Genomic DNA, 25,693 nt, shown 5'->3' on the forward strand with positions numbered 1-25,693 from the left:
CGCAGGGTCCTCGCATGGAGGGCCTCGCATGGAGCCGCATGTAGCCTCACTACTCCCCTCCGCCAATCTACCAGCGACCCCGTAAAAGTCAAGTATGGCGGCCCCGGGACCATCGCCCCCTGTGCTATCATTGCGAGGAAGCCAGTCACCTTTACCGGGCGTGCCCGTACCGCCGCGTCAACATGCGGGGTTTCGCCTCGGAGGACCTCTACCCTCGGAATGACGAACGGCCAACTGAGATTGCAAGCAACCTTGCAGCGCGACAGTATCCTGTCACGTCCGGTTACCAAGAGCGTCGATTTACGTCCGCGACGAGCTACAGTTCGACAAGTCCCCACTCTTCCCGACGCCGCTCCTCTCCCAGCCCTAGCCGGGAAAACTAATACCAGCGGCCTTCGGAGGCAGGGTCGCTGATGTCGGGAAATGTGAAGATCCTCCGTCATCGTCAGGCAGACCCGACGAGATTTCGATTCTGTCAGGTAGCGACAGCATCCGGCATACTACCTCCGATTTATGTGTAACGATTGATGGAGTGGATGTCACCGCGTTACTCGACACTGGTACCGATTATTCGGTAATGAGCCCTGGTCTCGCCCGAGAATTGAAGAAAGTTTTGACACATTGGACCGGCCCGAAAATTCGCACGGCGGGAAGTCACTTGATCGAACCTGCAGGCAAGTTCACAGCGCCGGTCAGCATCCGTGGTTTTGTGTATGTCGGAGAATTTATCGTGCTTCCTGAGTGTTCGAAAGACTTGATCCTTGGTCTAGACTTCCTGCAGACCAACGGCGCTGTCATTGACCTGAAAGAAGCGCGTGTTTCCTTTTCGACGAAACGAGCCGTGGCGCGCATTGAAAACTAAGATCCGGGTCTGAACGTTCTGCGTATAGTCGACGATGACGTGAGGGTTCCGGCACGTTCTAGTGTGTTGGTTCTTGTAAAGCATGACTTATTCCACGATTACGAGGGCATCGCGGATGGGCACCTTCCGCTATTACTCGAGAAGGAATTAGCCGTTGCTCGAGGACTCGTACAACTCCAGAACAGTTGTGCTACTGTCCTCCTGACAAATTTTGCTAAGGAGATGCGGCATCCCGCCAAGGACACGGCTGTTGCCGTCCTTCATGATGTTACTGCCTTGCCTCATTTATGCACCGCCGGAGCGAACCCTAAAGAAGAGGCCGCACCTTGTCATGCTCTGCAAACCGTTAAAATTAACCTTGACTTGAGGCCCGATCAGAGGAATCTTCTCTCGGCTCTTCTGAGCGATTTCGCAGACTGCTTCGCCACAGGCTCTAAGGTCGGTCGTACTGCTGTCGCCAAGCATGGCATCATCACCGATGAGACCACGTTACCGGTATGCCAGCGCCAGTACCGGGTTTCTCCTAAGGAATGTGACGCCATTAAAACGCAAGTGGATGAAATGCTTGCTGGCGACGTGATCCAGCCTTCGACGAGCCCATGGACGTCGCCAGTGGTCCTTGTCAAAAAGAAAGATGGTACCTTGAGATTCTGTGTCGATTACCGAAAGTTAAATAACGTGACTAAAAAGGACGTCTATCCGCTGCCCAGGATTTATGATGCCCTCAACCAACTACGCGACGCCAGGTACTCCTCCTCATTAGACCTCAAAAGCGGATACTGGCAAATCGAGGTGGATCAGAGAGACCGAGAGAAGACTGCATTTGTGACGCCCGACGGCCTATACGAGTTTAAGGTGCTTCCGTTTGGTCTTTGCTCTGCACCGGCCACGTTCCAACGTATGATGGACACGGTTTTATCAGGTCTGAAGTGGCAGTCGTGCTTGGTTTACTTAGATGATGTCGTTATTTTCTCGCCTACTTTCGAGCAACACTTGGACCGGTTGCGCATCGTGCTTCAAGCAATCAAAGGCGCGCAACTAACGATCAAGCCTGAGAAATGCCACTTTGCTTTCAAGGAACTACGCTTTCTCGGCCATGTTGTCAGTGTACAGGGCGTTCTCCCTGATCCCGAGAAGACTACCGCAGTGTCAAATTTTCCACGCCCCACCGACAAAAAGGCATTTCGACGATTTCTAGGTCTTTGTTCATACTACCCACGCTTCGTCCAAGATTTTTCTAAGATAGCTGAACCACGGATAGCACTAACAAGAGAAGACATACCCTTCCTGTGGGGAGACGATCAAGAACAAGCCTTCCAGGAGCTTAGGAGGCGCCTGCACAGACCCCCAATACTCGCCCATTTCGATGAAGACGCCGCAACCGACGTACATACTGATGCCAGCAACGTTGGCCTCGGCGCGGTACTCATTCAGTGGCAAGGCGGAGTAGAACGGGTTATCGTCTACGCGAGCCGAATACTCTCACGATCGGAGGCGAACTATTCGACAACGGAGGAGTGCCTTGCGGTAATCTGGGCCATCAGCAAGTTTCGACCATATCTGTATGGACGACGCTTCCGTATTGTCAGCGACCATCATTCCTTGTGCTGGCTGGCAAGCCTTAAAGACCCGTCTGGACTCTTAGCTCGTTGGAGCCTCCGTCTGCAAGAGTATGACGTCACTGTTGTCTATAAGTCGGGACATAAACACCAAGGATGCGGATTGCTTGTCACGCGCGCCATCGGACTCCACTGCAGTGGAAAACGTAGACGATTTTCCCTTTATTGGAGCCATTACCCAATCCCATATGGCTGAACTTCAACGCAAGGATCCGGAGCTGGCGCCGCTCATCGATTATCTGGAAGGACGCGGTGGTAGAGTACCGCTTGTTTTTCGTCGTGGCTTGCAGTCATACGCTTTACGAAGTGGAGTTCTCTTCAAGCGCAATTTTGAAAGATCAAGAGACATTTCTACTCGTAGTGCCTACGCACCTACGGCCTGACATCTTAAGCGCTTGTCCCGACGAACCATCCTCCGGCCACTTGGGAGTTAGTCGTACACTTGCAAGAATTCGGGAGAAATACTATTGGCCGAAATTATTACCTTCAGTGCGATCTTACGTTAAAACCTGCCGTGATTGTCAACGCCGAAAGACTCCACCCGTGAAACCAGCTGGATTTCTTCACCCGATCGCTCCACCGAAAACGCCTTTCCAACAAGGGGGGATTGATCTTCTTGGTCCTTTCCCGAAGTCAAGTAATGGAAAGCGTTGGATTGTTGTCGCGACAGACTACTTGACCCGATATGCTGAGACCGCGTCGCTCACAAATGGAACTGCCACCGAAGTCGCAGAGTTTTTTGTCCACGACATCGTACTGCGTCATGGCGCTCCGGCTGTTATCATTACCGATCGCGGGGCAGCTTTTACGGCCCGCCTGACTAAGGCTGTACTGAACCTTACACACACTAGCCATAGACGGGCCACGGCATACCACCCGCAATCTAATGGCTTGGTGGAACGGCTAAACAGAACTCTGGCCGACATGCTGTCTATGTACGTGGATATAGAGCATAAGACCTGGGATCAAATCCTCCCATATGCCACGTTCGCGTATAATACGGCACTTCAGGAGACGACGCGGCTCACACCCTTCGAGCTTGTCTTCGGCCGTCGCGTGACCACTCCACTGGATACTATGCTGCCCGTATACACCGACGACGAAGATGAGCTTGACCTGGACATCGCTAGTTTTACCCAGCGTGCGGAAGAAGCGCAGCAGCTGGCAAGGCAGCGCATATACCTACATCAGCAACTAGACGCTGACCGTTACAACAAGGGACGGCACTTCGCTGCCTACGAGCCTGGAGACTATGTCTGGATTTGGACGCCCGTTCGTCATCGTGGGCTCTGTGAAAAATTGCTGCGCCGGTACTTCGGCCCATATCGTGTCCTCCGCCGCCTCAGCGACGTTACTTACGAAGTTGAATCCGCGACCCAAGATCCCTCAAGCCGCAGACTACGCAAGTTCGCTGATGTTGTACACGTCGTCCGGATGAAACCCTACCACGATCGCCCCGCTGACTATTCTTGAGACTGATGGTGCCCCGTTTTGTGTTGTGGTATCCCACACCAACTAGCATAATATCTGTCAGTTCATCGCATCAAGCAGCATTTGCAGCATCGAGGCGATACTGCCAAGAAGGGGGGCAATGACACATGCCATTCATAGACGACGAAGATTTGAACCGGCGATTCGGAGAAGACGACGAAGCGAAACGGTGCTCCGCTTTTGTGCTGCCCTGACTGGCTGTTGGCGTTCTTCGGTGCCAGAGTGCCAGAGCGCCTTCTGTGTAACGTTACGTTACAATATAATAGTGCACTTTACACTGAGAGGGCGTGATAGGGCAATAATATAGCAAGCAAAACAAGTTTCCCTCTTGTTTTTGCAATTCAACTACAGTTAACCAGAGTTATACCACAACTAAGTTTTTTTGGATTTATCCAATTTAGAGCCGTACCAGATACCGCGCAAACTGTTCAGTTAAATGCAAAGCCTCAAGTAGACTTTTTTGTCAGAACGATGAAGGGCAACGTCATCAGCATATGCCGAAATCACAATGTCTCATTGAGGCAGGGAAAAATCGAATAACCGCACTCTTTATAATGCTGAGACAAAGGGGTTCAAATATGGGGCGAACAACAAAGGTGATAGATGATTTCAGTGGAATAGGTTAGTCCAGCTCTTGTTTTTAACAATTAGCCTTGTATAAGACACCTTATAGCATAACCTTATTTCTTTGAGCAAAATTCTAATCATGCGGGAAATATGCATTAATTCTTTTTATGTAACTTCCTGCCATTTCAATGACAATTTAGGGAAGCGACGACGACGTCTTCACCCCTATCTCCTAGGAGCATAGCCGGCCGCATCCGCGCGTCTAAAATCACCGAACGCAGTCTTCCGGCAGTTCTGAAGAGCAAGCGATGCAAAGAACGCGCGCCAATGCCACCGAGTGGAGCTCTGACTTCGAATCTGGCACCGAAGAAGCCGCTCTCCCGCCTTGTATCATCTGTGGGGTCCTGTAAAATAAACAGTACAGTCGAGCGCGATTTGAAGGTTATCGCGCGAGCGTCGACCAGCCTTGCACTCCAGGCACCTGGCGGCCGGGTTTAGAACAGGAAAAATCATGATTTCGCACTCTTCTCTCCCTCGTTCGCTGTTCCATGCAACAACCATCACCCCCGCGACATACCCACCGCCCTTTCTCTCTATTCTAATCTTTTCATTTGTTGCGATAAAGTGTCCAATTTCAGATAATACCGAAGAATACGTCGTGCTCACAACGATAACTGCCTGTTCGTAGAACCAAACGAAAAAAAAAATTAAAGTGATGTCCCAGCAGGGAGTGACGGCTACTAAAGGACAGCAAAAAGAGTAAGGGAAGCTAGCTTGGTACCTCCCTCGCCTCGGCAGAGAATTCTAGGCCATGGCGCTGTTCATGTACCCGGTCGACGCTCGCGCGATAACCTTCAAATCGCGCTCGACTGTACAGTAGAAGTAGCTCTAACGAGTTTCGCCTGATAAGTGCCTGCTAGAATGTTTTTCAGATTTATGAGAACTGACAAAATCGTTCTCATAACCAAAAATGATTCTTCCTCGTCTCTGTGTGCTGATACATAACTTCTAAATTCCAATTACAAGGTGTTGGCAAAACAAATATGTCCGACGTCTTGGAACATTTGTCCCTTCCCTTGTCTCCTGTGCTCACGTTTGCTCTTTGCCTGGTCTCGACATCCATGGTCTTCGGTGCGCATTATATTATAGAGTACACCATCCGTCACCGCGCTCAATGAATTCGGTTGTCATTATACCAAGAGAGTGCCTTCGAGTTTATAGAACACGGATACATTTACGCTATTATTCATGCCTTCGGCTTCCGCCTCCCTTTGGTATTCTGATAAAGAAGGTGTATAGAAATATTGGAACACTCTAATCTCATGATAGTGAGGGTGCCCGTTTTCTGTAGTCTGTGTCACCTTTTTTTGTTCGTCCTGGCATTGGCGACTTTCCCCTTGACTATACACCGCCACCCTCGTATTAGAGGTCTGCCGTAGCCAGGCAGCGGCACAATGCGCTTACCTCTCAGATGAACGGAGCCTGCTTGAGGTCCTCGCTATACTCAGAAGGTATGGCTCTGTACAGCCATACCCTCCTTTGGTACAGAATTTTCATAAGAGCCCCGCAGGCACACATATCGACAGGAATTTCCTTACAGTGGCGCGAGTGGATGCCCATTTTAGGTTTAACACTTGACTGGTTCGGTGTCTGGGGGCCGGGTTAATGGACTTCGGTTGCGAAAGGCGTCAAGGTTAACGCTTGGTTGGCCCATTCTTTTGATTTACCTTTACTTGAGGGACGGTACCTTGTCCACTCAGTGATGTTGAGTACTTTTCGGTACCTGTGCCACATTACCCTCCCCCACTCCGCGTTATGAGAAGTGTACATTTCGCGGTGTTCTTATTTTTTGATCCGGGGAACAGGACTCGTGGCTCCAGCTGCGTTAAGAGAGCCATAAGACTGCGCGGCATTTGAATTTCCTACTCGCTATATCGCCTCATCGCTGTTAGCGTTGAAGTGCCGCACGCGCCATTTGATGAGAGGCGTATCTCCTGCAAGAAACCTGGTAAGGTATTTTATTGATGCTCGCGGCCGCGATCATTTCCATTCATCCGTCCGTAACGCTTTCGTTACGTGGGAGGCGGTAGGTGGAAGCTGACATGGCCTAGCACTTGCTGGACTTAGGGCTTCCTGACATAACGTTTGACACGAGCTGCCAACTCAGGCCTCTCCTTTCATATGGGATAGGTGATATCAGAATCAGCCAGCCAGGACCTTTGCATTCACGTTATCCCTAGGCCAGGCGGCACGTTCATACGGATCGGTCGAAGTGGGGTTTTAAGTGTTGACCGGTAGCTTACGCTATCGCGTTATACCAATCCCTGCGTCCCGTGCGGCGCTTTTCACTTGGCGCTTCCCCGAACGCCGCATCACACATCCTACAGAAGCAGGCGAATTACAGCAGGCATCAGCGGCATTTCAAACTGGTTTTCAGGAAAGAAAAGGGGCAGTATCTGTCAAAATTCTCCACGGACACTTTAACTGTGCCGTAAGAAAAAGGATGAAGGTGGGAGGGAAACCAACGAAAAACAGGTGCCGTAGGGGAGGGCTTAAGCCTACCGAACGATAGAGGCTATCGCCCCATCGTAGTTTAGTGATCCAAAATGGCCATAAAGTTTTTGTTTTGGTCGCCTCAGCACGAGAATAGGATCCTACAGCCCTTGGTAACAGTTGTTCTAAATCTCGTGTTTTTACAAATCGACACTAGTCGTTCTTAGGCATGCTAATTTCATCTGCCCCGATGGCAGTACTGTTGATGACCGTGGGGCCAATACTATGTGCTGCCCACTCGCGGCCTTCTGCAGCGACAGGTAGTCGTTCAATCAAGTGCATGCCTGAAATGCCCACTCACGGAGTCTAATCGCCACGCAAACGACACCTGCGTGGTGGGACTTCTATTCTAGCGCTTGGTTCATGCCTAATTGCGCGGAAAGCGCATTGCTTCATTTGTTTCGCGTGCTCGATTTCCCAATGGCCGTTTCGGACGCCTGTTAATAGTGGCAAGCTAGTTTAGTTTACGGCGAAGTCGTTGTGCAGCAGTATCTTGTGGGTTTCGGTGCCGTGTCGTGCGGCCAATACTCGGCCGTTTACGTCGCGAACTTATCAGTTACTTGTCAAAATTATTTTTCTTGGGGTCAGAAATAGCCGATTGTCGACTCTTGCACAGGTGCGAGGCGAAACGAGGGCTGGAAAGGTGTCTCAAGAAGCAAAAATGGAATCGCACTCTTTGTGGAAGATTGGCGAGACGTAACATGGAAATTTGAATACTACGCCTTCACATTAAGCGAAAAAATAGATTCAATCTCGTGGAAGGTGAAATAAACCTAGTAAGCACATGAAAGATGCTGAGACGTTTATTAGGCTTAATTACGGCAGAGTGAGAATTAGAATGTATATCTCAACGGCGTTAAAGAACAATGGACAATATAGAAACTAAAAGGACGGAGCGCGGATAGTGAAAAACGTTAGTTTGCTGAAATGCTTTTTTGAACACCTTTCGGAGTTGCATGGTTTTCTGCAGCCTAAAAAGACATGTAAGAAAACCCAAAAGCTCCACACTGCGCAAATTTCAAAATTTTCACATCTAAAAAAACGGGGCAGTGCAGTATAATTTATCTTAAAATCACTTTCTGAGGCATAGTAGTGTTATATGTCTGCACCTCGGTGCATTTCGTGTTTTTTCTTTTCAGTAATTTCAGACAGTTTTTTTAATCATATGTGCAAGTTTCAAGCAACGATTGTTGATGTCTACCGAAGAACATTGGTACACATTTTGGTACATGGTTTAGTGAAATGATCTACACACTTCATTTATTATTTTTTTTCTTCTAATAGATAACGATCTGCCGTTTCTATGGTACCTTTAAACTGGAATGTCCCTTGAATTTTTTTATTTGCTATTCGCGGGTTTTAACAGCACTTTACCCATACACACGAACACTCGTTCATTGTCTATAGTTAGTGTGTGAATTGGAAGTCCGGAAGGTAGGTTTCCCTTCCCAAAGAAGCTGCCTTAGTACGTATCTCCTGCCAAATTCGTAATATGATGTGTTCTCGTGACGTCCCAGAACCTGAAGGCCAATCAGTGTTAGGCTATGTTACCTGCAAGCTCCCTACCTTCAAGAGGCATGACCGTGCTTTTTGGTATTGTCGACTATAATTGAAGCTGATGCCGGAGTTTTCGGAGAGAGTTATTTTTGGTCACGTTTTTGGTCACGCTCTTCGATTACGTATTGCTTTGGGAATGACTGAGAGAAAGAGGTTTTACACGTTTGGCGGGGCAGAAATACTGTACCAACGGCTTTACCAGCATTAAAACTGTTATTACCTGGCGCGAAACGCCGGTCATATCTGTCATGGGAAGAGGATACCTTATAGACAGACATATTTGTCAAAACCGTCATTTCAGGGTGTCTTGCTGAAATAACCGTAGAAACCGCCAGTAATATATGACACCCTAACTTCCGCGAATAACGCAAGAAATCTAAAAAGCATTCATACAATTCATGTAAATAGACAAGTATGCCTCTCGTCACTGATAATGCCATCAAATATCTGTGTCCCTCAAAACTTGCTCGGTATATTTCAGCTAATATAAACAAAAACCACAGCGATAAATGAGCTTTATGAAACATATACGTTTGAGCGTTGTTTTCGACTAGCATGTTGTATCACTTTGTTATAGCCCATAAAAAATGGCAGATACATAATTGATCGTTTCCGAATCATTTATTGTGCGGTTGAAATTCTCTAACAGGTGGCCTAGAATGCATGGGGTGTCCTGTAGTCGGTTACATTTCTTTCAGGTGAAGGTGCCTAGTTCAACGGGACCATCATAGTCTCGTGGTTAGAGAATTGCACAGCCCGATTCCACCTCCCGAGTCGGCAGCTCCTTTCATGTAAGCCAGGTAATCTGGTCTTAGGAGGTCACCCCTACCTGCCGATCAGTCACAGTTGCGCCAACTTATACGAGTTAAAGAGAAATGTGCGCCGGAGCACCATTGCATGTCCAAAGCGGCATGCTCCTCACCTTTAGAGGCTGAGACGTTTCAAGCTGAGGTTGCAAGGGTCCGAGTGTTAAACTCCTGCAAGAACAGACAAACATGCTGCCTGCTTATGGTCTTTTTTCAAGCTTCGGAGCTTGAAACACGGGGCGCCTATACTGCCGGATAATTTGAAACACGGGCGCCTATACTGCCGGATAATTTCTCCTAACGTGAGTTTGCTGACGCTCCGGCCCTGAGACCCTGCCAAAATCATGTTCGTGATGAGGTTTGAGACGGTGAAGCCACCCGACGCAAACAGCCATTTTTTTTTTACACGAGCTAGGAACACTCTCGTGATAATAATAAGGAAGCATTAGACTCAACCGATACACATGTCCGAAAGAAACGCGGTTAGCTCGATAAGCTGACCTGTGAAGCAGTTTTTTGTCCACATTATACAAGCCCCAACAGTGCCATGGTCTGAAAAGCAAAATCGAAATAAAGGTTAAGCTCCGAACAAATAATTTTTGGGTAGAACAGACGTTATGAGAAACGACATGTTTGTTCTACAGCATCTTCATCTGCGTACGCGAACCAGTAACTCACAATGCTCCTCTATTGAGATCAGCAAATCACGTTATGATTAGGTGCATTTAACTTAGTGAGTGATGTATACTTTGGGCCTTTTGCGACGAAGGAGATCACAACATATGCGCTGTCCACTCAAATTCACTCTCCAGTCAAATTAATCCGGGCTTGTATTTTGGCCATTCTGCGTGTCCACAACTGGACTAAGGCGGCGCTAGGCTTTTTTGTAGACGCAGAGTTGTGCGGCAACGGATATGTGGGGGTTAAATTAGCCGGCTTCGATGAGGAAGGAATTGTGAGGTTGTTTTATTATCGCATTTTTTTATTTGCCGAAAAAAGGCAGGGGTCCATAACTTTTCTTCCCCTTTATTCGTATCTGGGTTATACACGGGTTTGACGTCGGCCTCGAGCAGAGTGTTGTTACCGAGCGCACTGCTGCATCCCGCGTCGTGTCAAAAACAAAGCTACTAACTTGGTCAGCGGAGGTGTAGGCACAGCACATGACTATTTTGATAACGCACTACACACTATTACGTGTTGAGGTTTAAGAAAGAGCTTGAATCAAATTGAGGGCAACGTAGCAATCGATGGCTTAATGATAGGGCCAGGAAACTGTCAAAGGGATCCGAACAATCAAATTCAAAGAGATGGGCATGTGCAAGGAAAGTGATACGAAAGTAACATACCCGAGTTCACTTTAAGCAATAGAACCAATGCCACTAGAATGCAAACTTGCCAAGATCGGCATGACGTCAGGCAGGCGTAGGAGTTCTCAAGGGTGGCCGCAGCTGTCCTGTCCACGACTCCGTCGACATAAATAGAGGAGAGTGTTGATAGCAGAGAGAAGCCTTTATTGAAAGTAGTTCGGCTTGCAATCATGTTGCCTTTGTGGAACACGCGAGTCTGAAAATTAGTCACTGACGTGCAGGAGAGGTATCGCTAAGTTTTGTAACCTGTGTTTCAGGCCGTGGCTGCGCCATATATTTGGAAGCTGAAAGGAAAAGGTATGTCCAGCTCAATTTGTTGCATCTCGACACTGGCGAAGCCGGCTGCCTTGATGAGGTCGCCGCTCTCACGGTTGAGGTGACAGCCACAGGTCAGGTGCTTGGTGAATGGTGTGAAGAAGTCTTCTATGCGCCTAGCCGTGGATCCCACTGTGTGCCCCACATGCTCGCTGTACAGCAGCAGCCCTCCCTGCGAGACAGCATTTGTAGCGCCCGGTAGGAGGGATCTGGACGAGTACTGTACACTGAGCTCAATTATACAAAATGTATGATCGGTTTCAAGCCTGGTTCGCTCATTTTGGTTAAGTGTGCTGCTGTGCACGGTGTAAGAGAGAAAGCAGGACGAACAGGTCATGGGACAACAGGGGGAAGCTTTGGGCCAACTGGTTCGACATAGTTGTGGGAAAAAAGCATAGTTCCTTTTTCTTTTTTCGTCCAAGTGACGCGCAGACCCCCCCTTTTGCTGCTACAGGTGTTTTCCAATAAACCTCAGCTGTTAGTTTACAGCTCGTCCTGTCTACTTCTCGTCTTCGTCCTCCTTGTGTCGCGGTTCCTTTTCTCCCACAACTAGGTGATGGGACAGCTTGTATTGCTTCATCTGTAGTCTACGCTTCATTCTGACTTTGACCTCATTAACATCTGATAATATCTCGTTGTGTTTATTCAAACGAATCTACGTCACTTACTTCTCGGGAATGGCTGAGCATGCCCTTGAACCTTACTTTGAGAAACCCGCTGCTAACCGAAAAACTGTGGCCTCTTCGAGCAGTACTGGGGCACACTAAAGCATCATCCCTCTTGGAAGTGGCTATTATAAAAATGTTAAAGAACTGTGGACCTCAGTCTAAAACAATATGAGGCGTACGTGTTTTCTAAGGCTTCGAAATACTCGTAAAGATAACGGATTTCAGATAGCTTTAAAAATTGTTATATCTTTATATCTCATTAAATGAAAACGAAAAGACACGATCATCAACGATAGCCTAACAATATGGCGTCAAATAGCGAAGGCATTGCGGGAAATCGGTATCGTCACATAAATCGTGGTCCCCTAACAAGTGAAATCAATGTGTTGAATATACCTAACATAAATGATCTCAGAGCCGGCGTCAATGAGCCATATATACCACATGCATTTTCTTTTTTGCCTATTAACACGCTGTCAGTCAAGATTTTAGAAAACTTGAACATCTTCCGTAATGAAGTCGGCGGAAACACACATGAAAATCAGGGAAGGAGAGAGAGAAGAAAGGAGCGCTATGGTGGCTTACGTACGCTAAAGGATTACGCCCGGATCGTTCAACGTAGAAAATGTTGCCCAGTGAAGAATACATGAACTGTTGTAAAACCAGTCAAACCAGCGAGAACACACGTATCATAGAGATAATGGTACTACGGATCCCGCTTATTGACACGCATGGCTTTGGCAATTCGATTGCCTGTCTGCGTGTTCTGTGTCCCTCTTTCCTTGGTTGCTGTCTGCATTACATCTTTTTAACACAAGAGCGTAAAAGGCCCTGTTGATCAGAAATTCCGACTTCAGCGTTGTCGCGGCTTCACGAGCGAAACGTCACGGTAGTGGATCTGGTAGGTGGTAGTTGTTAGGTGACATTGCAGCACACTAATTAGTCGTCGGGGTTTGTGACATCACGAAACTATGCACTGGAAGTGGCTAGTACTTCACAAATAGGAGGGGTGGCGAGATGCACCCACACCGGCCGGCGCCACCACGGCACCTCGTCGACTTCATCTCAAATGACGCTTGGAACCCTGTCTGTTCTCCTTGTTTCAGCTCTCTTCCTGCTTTACCGCCGTGCCTCCCAAGTTGCGATGCCATCTGCTGTTTCTCCTGCTTTCTCAATGTTCCCTCTATCCCAAATATGGGGAGGAGATTTTGACGTCTACTTTGCCAGCTGCTAGCCGTGACTAACGGAGCATTTCTCTGCTAATACTTGCCACGGCTGCAAGGTGGCCGGTTAAGCCCACTACGGCGACAATTCTTACAACGAAGGCCACGACGCGCTATTCAGGAACGGGAGCCTAAAATTTAAATTAGGGTGCATTGTAGAATACTTGGCTTATATTCTAGCGGATGGCTGTGAATTAAAAGTTAATTGGCTTCAGATTGAATTACGGTAGGATAGAGTGGAGTAAATTGAATTTTACGAGGCAGGGTGTACTGATGTGAATATGGTTGGATTAAGGTAGATTAGATTGAATTTCTATAAGTTATAATGGATTAGTGGGAGAACTAAGCTGCACTGAATGCTTTCGAGCTTACGGGCCCTCTGTAATTATTTTAACAAAAAAGCGTTTAGGGCGGCGTTTCCTAGAAAAGCCGGGGTTGGCGTTGTTGTTCTCTGTTGTAACGCGAAAATGTGCCAGGAAGCAGCGTACGGGAAATTAAACTTTCCCTTCACATTGAGAGGCGAGCACGAACCGATGCACTAAACTTTTTATCTTTATTTTCGGATTTTGCAGAAAGCAACAGAAATGAATACTGGTCACCGGCTCGCTTTGCATTCTGTCCCTATAAACTAGAACTTTAGATTTCAAATGTACCTTAGAGCTGAGCATTTTTACATCGATGTCAGGCGCCACCAAACTGATTTGCTCTGATAAAATGAAACGTATTTTCTAAGGGTGTTCTTGATAGTGTGAGAAACAATGTGTCGCGATCATAATAGTTGCTAGAGCGCCTTGACTGACGTCTAGTTCTTTGTTTTTTATTGTGGAGCCACGGCATTTTATGATATTCGCCTGTAGACTGCGGAGAAGAAGAAAATCACTATTAGGCCAAGGGACAACCCTCAATGTCAGTCGTTATGAGATAATATGTTTTTATCTCCTTTTAGATATCGCGATGTAGTTATGCATCTCAAAATCTAATATCTCTGCACCCCAACACTTGGCCGATCCCCCTGTGTGGGTATGTGCATTCAAATTAGAGGAGAACAACAACAACAACAGCACCAGTTTCATTTCTCATTCCTGTTATGAGCCAAAATTCTGTAGCCCCCCCCCCCCCCCCCCTTCCCCGTCCGCGGGTTTTCCGAAATCAGTGGTTTTATCAGGTGACCAGCAGGTTTTATTGTCGGTGGGTTTTAAAGCGAAAGCCTTCTTTGGCCTATAAGTGGTGTAGATAGAGAGTGTTGGCTAAAAATGTGTGTTCCTATGAAAAAAAAAATGTTACCGCCGGAAATCAAACCGCTGACTTCCCGCTCCCCAGCCGAGCACGGAAACGACTACGTCACGCCGACTGCCTGGAAGAAGGTTTGTATTCGACCTTGTCATGCGCAAGGGTGCAGGGCCCTGAGGGTAAGTACAACAGTAAAAGTAAGGAAAAATTACGCTTCTGAATTCATTTTACGATTTTGACACGAATACTTTTTTTTGTAACGTTAAGAGAGCTGTCATACTATTTCCTTACTCCTTTAGCATTTATCTGCTAGTCAAGTTGGAGGCTAGTTAGGATAGGGCTTCCAAGAGGAGACATATGTACCTCAGCTAAGTGTAGATATCCACTGAGAAGTTAGACGCTGCATTCGCATATGTCGCCCCAAAATTCAATTTAAAGACAAAATACCAAACTGTTCGCGGAATCAAAACTCGTGCCAAAGGCGCTATTACTATGCTCCTCCGGCGACGCTCGTGCGTCCCATAACGTTTTATAAATTGTATATCTCACCTTTGCGAGAACTCGCTTGCATTCGCTGAGCAATTTCTGGCCGTCCTTGGCAGAGCAGAGTACGTAGGTGAGCAGCACGACGTCGAAGTGGCCATCGGGAAGCATGCTCATGTCTTCTCCGTGTCCGTAGATTGAACGCGCCATTTGTACCTGAAAGCGTAGGTTTGAAAAATGAGAAAACTTGCCCGTACGTGACGGGTAATATTGGAGCGATGACCGTAAGCTCCATAACGTGTATTTTGTACTCGAGGGCTCCGCTAGGACATGGTTTGAGAATCATGAAAACATCCTGTCCACCTGGGAAACATTTCGCCGAAATCACCTAGTTGCATTCCCCAACACAGACTACCGGGAAAAAGCTAATGCAGCGATTCACTACCGTATCCAGCGAAATAACGAAAGCGTCCGCATGTATGTGGAAGACATGACGCGCCTATTCAAGCGCCCCTTCATTGTAGAGGAGGAGAAACTTCGGCACAACATGCGTGGGGTCAAGCAGGAGCTTTTTACCGGTCTTGTGCGCAGTCCACCGCGTACTGTGGCCGAATTTCTCACTCAGGCGACCACTATGAAGACGACGCTCCTGCAACGAGCCCGGCAATACAATAGGGATGTAAGCACGCTTGGACCCGCTGTTTCTTCGATGCCGCTAGGCAGCGATGTGGCTGTTGTACATGATCTAACCAGGCCGATCGTCAGGGAGGAACTACAAGCCCTCCAGCTGCCTTCCAGCGCGCTTTCAATTACATAGCTGTCTGGATTCGTCCTGGACGAGGTACGCCTGGCAGCACAGCAACAACTCTCTGAGGCTTCTAGACAGACTGAGGTTAAACCTACCTATGCATCTGTCCTCTGCCCGGCACCAGCACCAGGCCACGACGTTAATACCGTGACTCAAGCAGTACGGCAGTCTTGTCTTTCCCGTGTGCCTGCTCGACCAATCTACCAGCGGCCACGAAAATGTGATGTGTGGCGTGCACCGGACCGGCGACTCCTCTGCTACCACTGTGGTGAGGCGGTTCATCTTTATAGAGCCTGCCCGTACCGCCGAGTAGGTCTGCGTGGTGTCGCACCCGATGACCTTTTCCCGCGGAACGGCGCACAACCACTCGAAATTGAATCTCATCTATCGGCCCTTCAGAGGCCTGGGACATACGGCCGCTATGACTCTAGAACATCATCTCTGCTGCGTTACCGTTCCCCAAGCCCTCGACGAGAAGCCAGCTATCCTGGGCGGCGTTCTCCCAGTCCGCGCCGGGAAGACGTATTCGAGCTGTCTCCGGAGGCAAGGCCGCTGCTGTCGGGAAAACCAATCTTCCGCCGGCGATACACCGATACGCTGATTTCTCACAGGGGCAGGATAGCGACAGAATCCGACGCGCTACTTCTAATTTGTGTGTGACAATTGACGGAGCTGACGCGATCGCTTTACTTGATACTGGTGCAGACTATTAAGTTATGAGCCACGCCCTCGCCCATGAATTGAGCAAATTTTTGAGGCCATGCTTGGGCCCTAGCATTCGCACGGCTGGGGGTCACCTCATTAGCCCGGCCGCAAGGAGCACAGCCCGTATCGGCATCCGTGATTTCATCCACGTCAGTGAATTAGTCGTATTGTGCTACTGTTCGAGAGATTTGATCCTGGGCCTCGACTTTCTGCAGCCAAACAGTGCCGTGATCGACCTACATGAGGTGCGAGTCACATCTTCGAGGAAGCAAGCCGTGGCGCACAGTGACAAGAAGACCCAGAAGTCAATGCTCTGCGTATTGTAGAAGACGACGTAATGATGCCACCACGGTTCAGTGTGCTGGGGTTAGTGAGGAACGACACGTTTCACTACTACGAAGGCATTGCGGACAGTCACGCTTCGTTGCTGCTCCAGAAGGGAGTGGCTATCGCGCGCGATCTTGTCGAGCTGAATGACAGCTGTACGACGGTTTTCATGACGAATTTTACCAATGAAACTTAGCACCTCGCTAAGGGAACGGCTGTCACCTTCCTCCACGACGTGGATGGGTTTCTGAATCTGTGGCCCGTGGAGATGAATCTTCTTGACGATGCCGCACCTCGTAACGGTTTTCAGAAGGTTAAAATTAACCCGGGGTTGTCACCTCATGAGAAGAACCTTCTCTCGTCTCTGCTACTTGATTTTAAAGATTGCTTCGCGACGAGCTTCAAGGTCGGACGTATGCCGGTAGCCAAGCGTCGCATCGTCACCGATTCGGCCATACCACCAGTTTGTCAGCGGCCATACCGTGTTTTGCCTAAAGAGCGGGAGGGTTTTAGAACGCAATGCTTGAAGACGATGTTATACAGCCGTGGGTGCCACTGGTGGTCCTGGTGAAAAAGAAAGACAACACGTTGCGATTCTGCGTTGATTATAGGAAACTGAATAATGCTACTAAGAAAGACGTATACCCACTCCCCAGGATCGATGATGCGCTTGACCGATTTTGAGACGCCAGGTTCTTCTCTTCCTTAGATCTGAAAAGCGGATATTGGCAGAATGAGGTGAACGAGAGAGACCGCGAGAAAACGGCTTTCGTGAAACCTGACGGTTTGTACGAATTTAAGGTGCTCCCATTAGGGCTTTGCTCCGTGCCGGCCACGTTTCAACGCGTGATTGACACTGTTTTAGCTAGTGTGAAGTGGCAGTCGTGCCTTGGAGACCTGGACGACGTGGTTATCGTTTCGTCTAGCTTCGAACAATACTTGCCGCGATTGCGCATTGTCCTTCAAGCTCTCCCGTCTGCGCAACCCACTATCAAGCCAGAGAAATGTCATTTCGCCTTCGAGGAGCTCCATTTCTTAGGACATGTCAGCGCACAAGGGGTTCTCCCAGACCCCGACAAGACTTCCGCCGTCTCCAGTTTCCCACGCCTAACCGACAAGAAGGCCCTTCGTCGTTTCTTGGGCCTCTGCTCGTATTACCGCCGCTTTGTTAAATATTTTTCCACGCCTAACCGACAAGAAGGCCCTTCGTCGTTTCTTGGGCCTCTGCTCGTATTACCGCCGCTTTGTTAAATATTTTTCTCGCATAACTGAGTCATTGACGGCCTTGATTCGAGATGACACATCCTTTGTATGGGGAAGTGCCCAAGACGAAGCTTTCGAGGAACTCCGCCGCCGCCTTCAAAGCTCCAGCAAGTATATTCGCTTCTTTGGGAAATATATTAAGGCGAAAATAGCAAAAGCTGCCATGGCCATTCTTAAAAGTAATATGCATTTGGAGCTATCTCCGCGACGAGAATGCGACTTTAAGTTGCGTACAAAGCCAATGACTCTTATCCAGTAATAATTTTAGCCCGCCAATAAATTTTAAAACTCTTGCCTTTCGAGCTTTATTGCGTACTTCGCAGCAAAGAAACACGATTGGCGATGGACATTGAAATAGGTGCATGAAGCTGGTAAGAGTTTAGAGGTTTGTTTCTGGACTATTACAGTAAGATAATTGTTTGTATATCATGATTTTACCTTAACTCGGAGACAACTTCCGGTGGCTATGCGGCAATAGTCACAGAGCCAGAACGAACCAGGTCGCTCAGCAGCAGAATATAGTCTCACCAGAAATATCGCGAATCTTGGTCACGAATATTAATCTCAGGGTTATCAGGAAATCACTGGCAATAATATATTACACCAAGATTACAGAAAATACTGCCAGTATAGCATAATTATAAGAGGTGATGCTCATAATAATTGCAGCCCCCACCGTCGTCAATCCATTAACGATTGATTGGAGCCCCCCCCCCCCCCCCCCCATTAACGAGCGTTTGGCAGCTGCGTCTCTCCGCCGGTCCCACTACAATGTCGCATTGCACTTATTTTGACAATATATGCCATTGGCACTAATGACTGGTCACAAATATGCTTGCACATAGGCCGACAGTAACGCAAAAAAAAGCATAATCCAGTGTCACTGGCAGTGTGAAAACCTTTAGGCCTACATCAATGCAGGCTGAAATCGGAAGTTTAATTTCGGCTAGGCATGACTTGACTACTTAGGGGAGGAAAAGTATTGTGAAAGCCCTGCCCCTACTGGTTTGGCTTGGTAGCCATAGAAGCCTGTCCCTAAGTATGGAGGTTTATAGCTCCCCATTATTATTAGCCTCATTCGTTTTCAAAATTACATGATTCCACATGGAGAAGTGCAGCAGGAAATTGTTTGCTGGTGTCAGTAGCTGTGGGCATAAAATGGGACAGTATCAATCCCGGTGTTGTGCTGAATCAGCCATCTGAAGCACATGCCATCTAAAGGCTTGTGCTTCCCTTTTGCGGTGAAACTTGCATTGTTGTCGCAGAATATGGCGTGCCGGATACTTAAGATTAGTCAAGGAGCATCGTAGAATCATCACTGGGGCGACCAATCAGCAACCGATATCAAATTCAAAAGGAAAGTTCGAGAGTTTAAGGGTGGATCATGGTGAATTGCAATGGATTAACGACGGATCGATTGCTCGTGCATTTCGTTATATAGAGGTTTATACGTGTGATTATGGTGGATTGAGGTGGGTGCGAAGTAGATTTTGCAAACAAGAATCAATTAGGGTAGATCCTGGTGGACTAGGTTGGAGTTTATAATGCTTAGTAGGATGGTATAAGTTGAATTAGGGTAAACTATAGTACACCGAGAACAGATTCTGATGGACGGCGGTGGATTAAGGGTTAATTACCTTTAGAGCAGATTGCAGTAGGATAGAGGGGGGTGAGTTCAGTTACTGCGAGATATGGTGTACTGGGGTGAATGAGGTGGGCAGAAAACGGGCCTCTAATACCCTTGTTACACGGGCAGGGTTAACCGCGGTTAGCGTAACCGGGATTACGCGAAACCGTGGTTAGCCCATGTTACACGGCGGACCAAACCATGGTTACACCTCTAACCGCGGTTATCGCAAACCGAGCTTGGCGACCTCGGTTTGCGTCGTTAACCGAGGTTATGCGGCGTCCCTTTCTTTTTTTTTTTTATCTGAGAGATGGGACCTATGAGATAATGAAAACTGGGAAGAGGAATATAAAACAAGAAAAAAGGGCGGAGCTGTTGTCGTACAAATAAAAAGTTTGCCTCTTTATAGAGAGTTCGTGCACAGCCCACGTTTCCTGTGAACCATAGCGGCTTTCACTCCATCGTACGCACTCACTGGTGATATGCTTTGTGTTTCCGACATCAGATTTCCTGGTTCATGACAATTGCTTCCTGTTTCTTAGGATACTATTAGCACACGTAAGCTGTGCAGGGGCCCCGAGTATTAGAATACGACTCTGCAGCAAAAAAGATATCTTATTTCAAACTGACCAGGAGTCAGCTTGGATCAGAGGGATGGCGCGACTGTAACATGTGCCCCTTTTTACAAAGCGCTTACATAACAGTTACGGGATAAGCTTCTTTCTGTTTCTAATGCTAAGGTGGTGATCATATTAGGTCTGTTCATGGGATGACATGTATACCGCGGTACAGCAAGCTGAAGGGAAATGCTCTTCAAATTTGTTGTCAAAATTAGTTGTTGGTCGCATTTTCCACGTCTCTTTACACTCTCCATTTTTGATATAATAAACAAATCAAACCAAATCATCTAACAGACAAGCACAACAATTTGTAGACAGAAGAACCCGCGTACCTTTGGGTTCGCCTGCAGGTTTCTCTGGAACTGCGCATCGAAGACCGTGTTTGGCTCCACCTTCCAGTATTCGACGGGACGGCTCACAAACTCCAAGTTGGGTCCATACGCCGCGCCCACCTCCAGCATGCGCACGGCTCCGCACGATTTGAGAGCAGTGTCGTGCGATACCAAATGGTCCAGTCGGATGAGCAGGTTTTTTCGCACTGGTATGAAGCTTCTTCTCCATAGGCTTTGGCACAGCTTGTAGAAGAAGCCGAAGAAGGCCTCCTGGAACCGGTGGCTGACGAGCAGGGCTGGCAGCAGTACCAGACCACCCAGGGCAACGACAATCAGGAAGGCGTGGCCCAGGAAGGCGTAGAGCCACTTGTGCATGACTTCGATTTCCTCAGCTCTATCACGCATGAAGCTCGGTGGTCACAGGCTCGTCCTACACTGAGTAGTCGCTCGTGTCATGTCTTTTTCATTCGGATATTGCAGGAGTGAGTAGTGAGAAGTGACTAATGTAGTGGTTGTAGTTTTCTCGCAATTGATTTGAATCTTTATTAGTTTCTCGACCTCCTGCGTTTTGATTTTCTTCAGTGCAATAACTGTAGTTGTTTTTTTTTTTCAGCCTGGGTGGCGTCTGTACTAGCATCAGATTCCGAAAACTGCAAAAAGCGAGAAAAAAATATGCATTTCATAAATACTGCACTAAATCAGCCCGTCCATATCTAGTCACTAGTATATTATGGGCCCACAAGTTATTATGAACAGGCGCCAAGAGAGGTAAACAGAATGAACCATACTTTTGCACCTGGCTTAAAGGGAAGCTGAAACGGTTTCAAATTGCATGAAATTCGGTGATTAGAAACAAGGGGTTTTGTTAATCATGTGAGTCAAATTTGTTTCAATTCTGTCGATAAGAAAAACAGAAATCGCTTGTTAAAAAAGCGCCGCGGTCACGCCCTCGTCGCTGCCGGAAGCGGCGGCGGCGGGGCGTCGAAACTCGGGAACAGGCGGATGTAACGTGAATTTCGGAATGCCGGCCGGCCGGCTAGGCCGGCCGCGCGTTTTGCACACTTACTTTGCTCTGTCCCGCGATTCGCTGCTGGTGCCGTTTGTTTTCTCCAGTTCTATCGTTATGTGCTGAAGGTACCGCGAGTTCAAAGATCCCACGAAGTCAACTAGCAGATACGTAGCTGTTGCAAAGTGGAGCTCCGTGCGGTTGGACGCACTCCGACTAGTGAAACTCTTTTGCTCAGTTGCAAAATAAACGTCGTTCAATCTTCGAAAATATTTTTCTCGTGTCATTAGAAACTAGACATTTTTGTGAGTGCGTGAAGCAACCGGTGGCTATCAGCCCGGCTTTCCGTTGTGCGAACATTGGTGGTCCAGGCGACATTATGCTTTATAGCCACCCAGAGGATAAGAAATTTTCGGCGCTGTGGGCTCTGTCGTGAAAAGAAAAAAATCTTGCCTTTGGAATCAGTTGTGTTTTACACTGATGACGATGATCGAATTTTGGCAGTGATTGCGGCCATTTGGGATTCCAATTAAACCAGCACAACCGACATCCGTGCCGTTCTGTCATTGCTCCTGCATCTAATTAGGTTAACACCACTGTTGTACGGCTAGCTTCAATGTCGTTATGCTTAAATGAGAGTACATAACTTAAAACGCGATTCGCGGCTCACTGTTCTCGACTACGTCAACAATTACCAATAAGGTACAGCAAACGAAATGCATATGATCGCTAGAACGAACCTGCATTTGCAATAGTAATCTATAACGCAGTGTCTGGAGTGCCATGCTGCTCGCGCGCCAACAGCGCGCTCAAGCATCGTCCGAACGCAGCCCTGCCTCCGTGCACATTCCACGCCGGCCGCGCCTTCCGTAAGCTGTCCGTGAATCCCTTGCGCTAGCGTCAAGAAAGCATGCTCAAATTTATTGCTGTCTTAAATATTAGGCCTAGGAATAACGTAATGTCAAAAATTAACCCTTATTGGGGCTCGCTGACCGTACCGAGATGCTGGTAGAATAACTGTGATGCAAGCAAGTTTCTCTTCACAGCTATGTAGCAGCAGTCGCAGGTGCGTCGCGGCTCATCCGACTTTTTTTGTATGTATATATTAGCTCATCTTCTAAGGCGGCGCTATAATAAATCCTCATTTCGTTGTAAGACAAAGGTATTTGCAGTAGGCAGCTGTACGAGTAGCCTGTTTACTACAGCGCTGCTCAATTTCGAAGCGTCGTCCGCTGTCGCGCAGAAGTCATAGAGAAAGAGATTGGTAAAAAGCTGACACTCCAATAAGGCCCAGCGGCACATTTGACTGTAGCGTACCAAGCGGCCGGCGGCACCTACTTCCAGTCTTGGTAAAAGGCGCGCGATTTGAATGCTAGCATACGCGGCACTCTGCCCTTTTGGCACATTATTTTGGTCTTACATGGTCTGCTATTCTTTGTATTTATTTCCAGCATGCATAACAACATGAAAAATAGACTCCCGGCTCTCTAAACTGGCCATCAACGCAGGTGCGCCACTATCTTTGCAAAAGCAGTATTGCAGAAAAGATGCCAAAAGCTTTGTGAAATGAACATTTATTTTGCTGCATATAAAACGCATAAGAAATGGGACAAATGTAGACGGAGGGATTGAAAAAACTTGGCACACATGAGGCGATGAGCACAGTACAGAAAAATAAAAATACACAAGGCGAGAAACAAGTTAAGTGGAGACAGAAAAGAGCATGACGTTGATTTCCGAATTATGGCACATGATATGTAACAAAACGGGCATTATACATAAACTACACAGTCACACTCGCTAAGTTGCAAGGGTAACTTCTATTGTTCAGGGCAGAGAGGAGTACTGACGCTTGGGGAAGGCCACATCGTTCACTCGTCGCATCTGCCGTGCTCCGGCTGCAGTAAGTGGGTCCATGCAGCGCTGTTGGAAAAGGAATGACCGTGATGCATTAGGTTGCAATTAGCTGTAAGGCCACTGCACCACGCACACATTTCTGAACGTGGGTGCCTACTGAAGCTTGGTGAGCAGCAGTTATGGCCCAGAACAGGAAAGCTATCATTCGTAAAATTGGTACAAAAGCTACTCTGGCAAAGTACAGGTCAGAAAATGCAAGCTAACCGAACCTATCTGAAAATGCATTTCAACAGTGAGTGAAATAACAGCCAGTAACTAAAATTGTTCCTAAAAAGCACTGAACAGCTGAAGCAATGAAGCTTGCAGCATAATAAAACATTTGTCACTTTAACCTTGTCCTGTTAAATGCAACGCGACACCACGCAAAATTAACCGTTCACAAAACCACTGCGGCGGGCGACCACGCCATGTTGGCTTGTCCTTCATACGCGACTTTGTGAAGCGCAGACCGCCGTGGTGAGCTAAACTGCCCGAAATGCAGCACAGTTTGACAAGAATGAAACATTTCTCACCATGCGGTTGGCCTGTTAAACGCGGCACTGAGCAAAACTAGCCGTTCGGCATACCGCGTCAGCCCTGGCCAACCGCGTCAGGCCTGGACGCAGCGGCCGGCGAATACGCCATGCTGGCGCAACGGCGTGTCTTGATGCCTTCACGTGCCACTTTGCACAGCGTACTGAGCTAAACTGTTCGAAATGCAGCGCAGGTTCGCAGGAACACAACATATTACACCTCGCCGCGGTTGGAAACTGCCGGAGCGTCACGAACTGCGCCTGAACTTCTCTATGCTTGAACAGCCGGCGCGCCTGTTCACGAGCTGCGAAATTTAATTGGCCCCGGCCGGCGTGGCCAGAGTAAACTTCTTAAAATGCAGCGTAGTTCAGAAAAAAAAAACTTACTCACCTTGCTGTCGTTCCAAATCACAGTTGTTCCGCGTAGCAGCCCACGAAAGATAAAAATATGCGGTCTTTGCCGCACATGCGATTCACGCGCATATAACCAGCCCCTTCGACAACTTTCTGTCGTCTGCTCCGGCAGGCTACCGCTATGCACGGCCGCTCGATGGAAGCGCACTGCGCTTTAGCTTTAGCCAGTGCCGCCGCGCGTGCGTCCGCGCTGGTGCCGCCATCCATCAATCGGCGGCAGCGCAACAAGTCGCGCGTCATTTCCTGGGGCCAGTTTTCGCCGAGTGTCCGCCTTTACCAATCTCTTTCTCTATGGGTCAGCTCCGGAGGGCTACCGCTGCAGCGAGTGCTACCGCACACGCGTCCGCGCTGGTGCCGCCATCCATCAATCGGCGGCAGCGCAACAAGTCACGCGTCATTTCCTGGGGCCAGTTTTCGCCGAGTGTCCGCTCTTTACCAATCTCTCTCTCTATGACGATGGTTCCTAGCGACGGCCAGCATGGCGGAAGTAGGATGGTGGCGAAGGCTGGGCCCAAAGGCGGTTCAGTGGTACCGCAGCATAGCCACAGGTCGGGGGGCTAACCACTCAGATTAAGAAATTATACTACCATAAATTTAAAAGTATCAGTCAATATAAAAAGAATAGACATTTTGATAACTTCGCTTGTAAATGAGGTAAGATATTTTATAAGTACATTCCTATTTTTTTTTTAAATCTTGCAACCCTCTTATCACTCCACCCCCTTGATGTTGCATCGGTCAGGAGACGCTGCCAGAGGTAACCAAGGCAACGGAGATAACGAAGCTGACGAAGCACGGATAACGGTTTCTTATCCCTGTCTGCTGCTCGTCTGCTGTGATGCGCGCCTTGGTGCGCCTGGGACAGCGTAATTTAGTTCGCAAGTCTGCAAATGTCCCTTTTGCGAAGATTTCGACGTCCTTGCTGGTCGCTGCTCTGTCGCTGTTTGGGGAGAATTAATATTCCACTGCAGCCGTGTTTTTTTGGTTTCGTCCCCTTCGTGGTGCGGGCAGTGCAAAGTCTTTTTGCAGCAGGGTATTGCTCTTAGCGTTTTATCACAAGATGAGCCCACACAAAGTGAGGAAGCGATGCTGTGTAGCACGTTGCGACAGCGAGGACTCAACCGTCGGTGTCTTACCGCTTCCCGGCTGACTTTCACCGGTGAGCAGATCTGGAGGTTGCACACAGACTCAATGTAAATTCTAATGCTCCTGTGTTAAGCACGTTTGTTGATTCTAAAGCTGTCTGGACTGGTGCAGCCTTGAAATTGCCTTGAAAACTGCTGTATACTTTCTGCCGAAGAATTTAATTGGGAAGAGTGATCCCAGTGCTCTATGCTCCACGTATGTTTTGAGGCACCTTCTAATTAATGACATTTTTATTTCAATTTCAGCTGTCATAGCTTTGTTTTCTATACATGCAC

The 25,693-nt window shown here is 48.1% G+C and overlaps 1 protein-coding gene across 1 annotated transcript; it reads right to left on the reverse strand.

Annotated features, from left to right (window-relative positions):
• Window positions 1-10,537: 10,537 nt before the first annotated feature.
• On the reverse strand, window positions 10,538-21,106 carry LOC146209329 (thiol S-methyltransferase TMT1B-like). Its single transcript, XM_084587388.1, has 3 exons — window positions 20,424-21,106; window positions 14,808-14,957; window positions 10,538-11,309 (listed from the first exon to the last, which is right to left on the reverse strand). Exons 1-3 carry the CDS (start codon window positions 20,826-20,828, stop codon window positions 11,076-11,078), a joined length of 789 nt encoding a protein of 262 aa, XP_084443514.1. The 5' UTR covers window positions 20,829-21,106; the 3' UTR covers window positions 10,538-11,075.
• Between the last annotated feature and the right edge of the window lie 4,587 nt (window positions 21,107-25,693).

Source organism: Amblyomma maculatum, chromosome 1, assembly GCF_055883805.1.
Source record: "Amblyomma maculatum isolate TAMU_Amacu chromosome 1, ASM5588380v1, whole genome shotgun sequence".
Classification (NCBI taxonomy): domain Eukaryota; kingdom Metazoa; phylum Arthropoda; class Arachnida; order Ixodida; family Ixodidae; genus Amblyomma; species Amblyomma maculatum.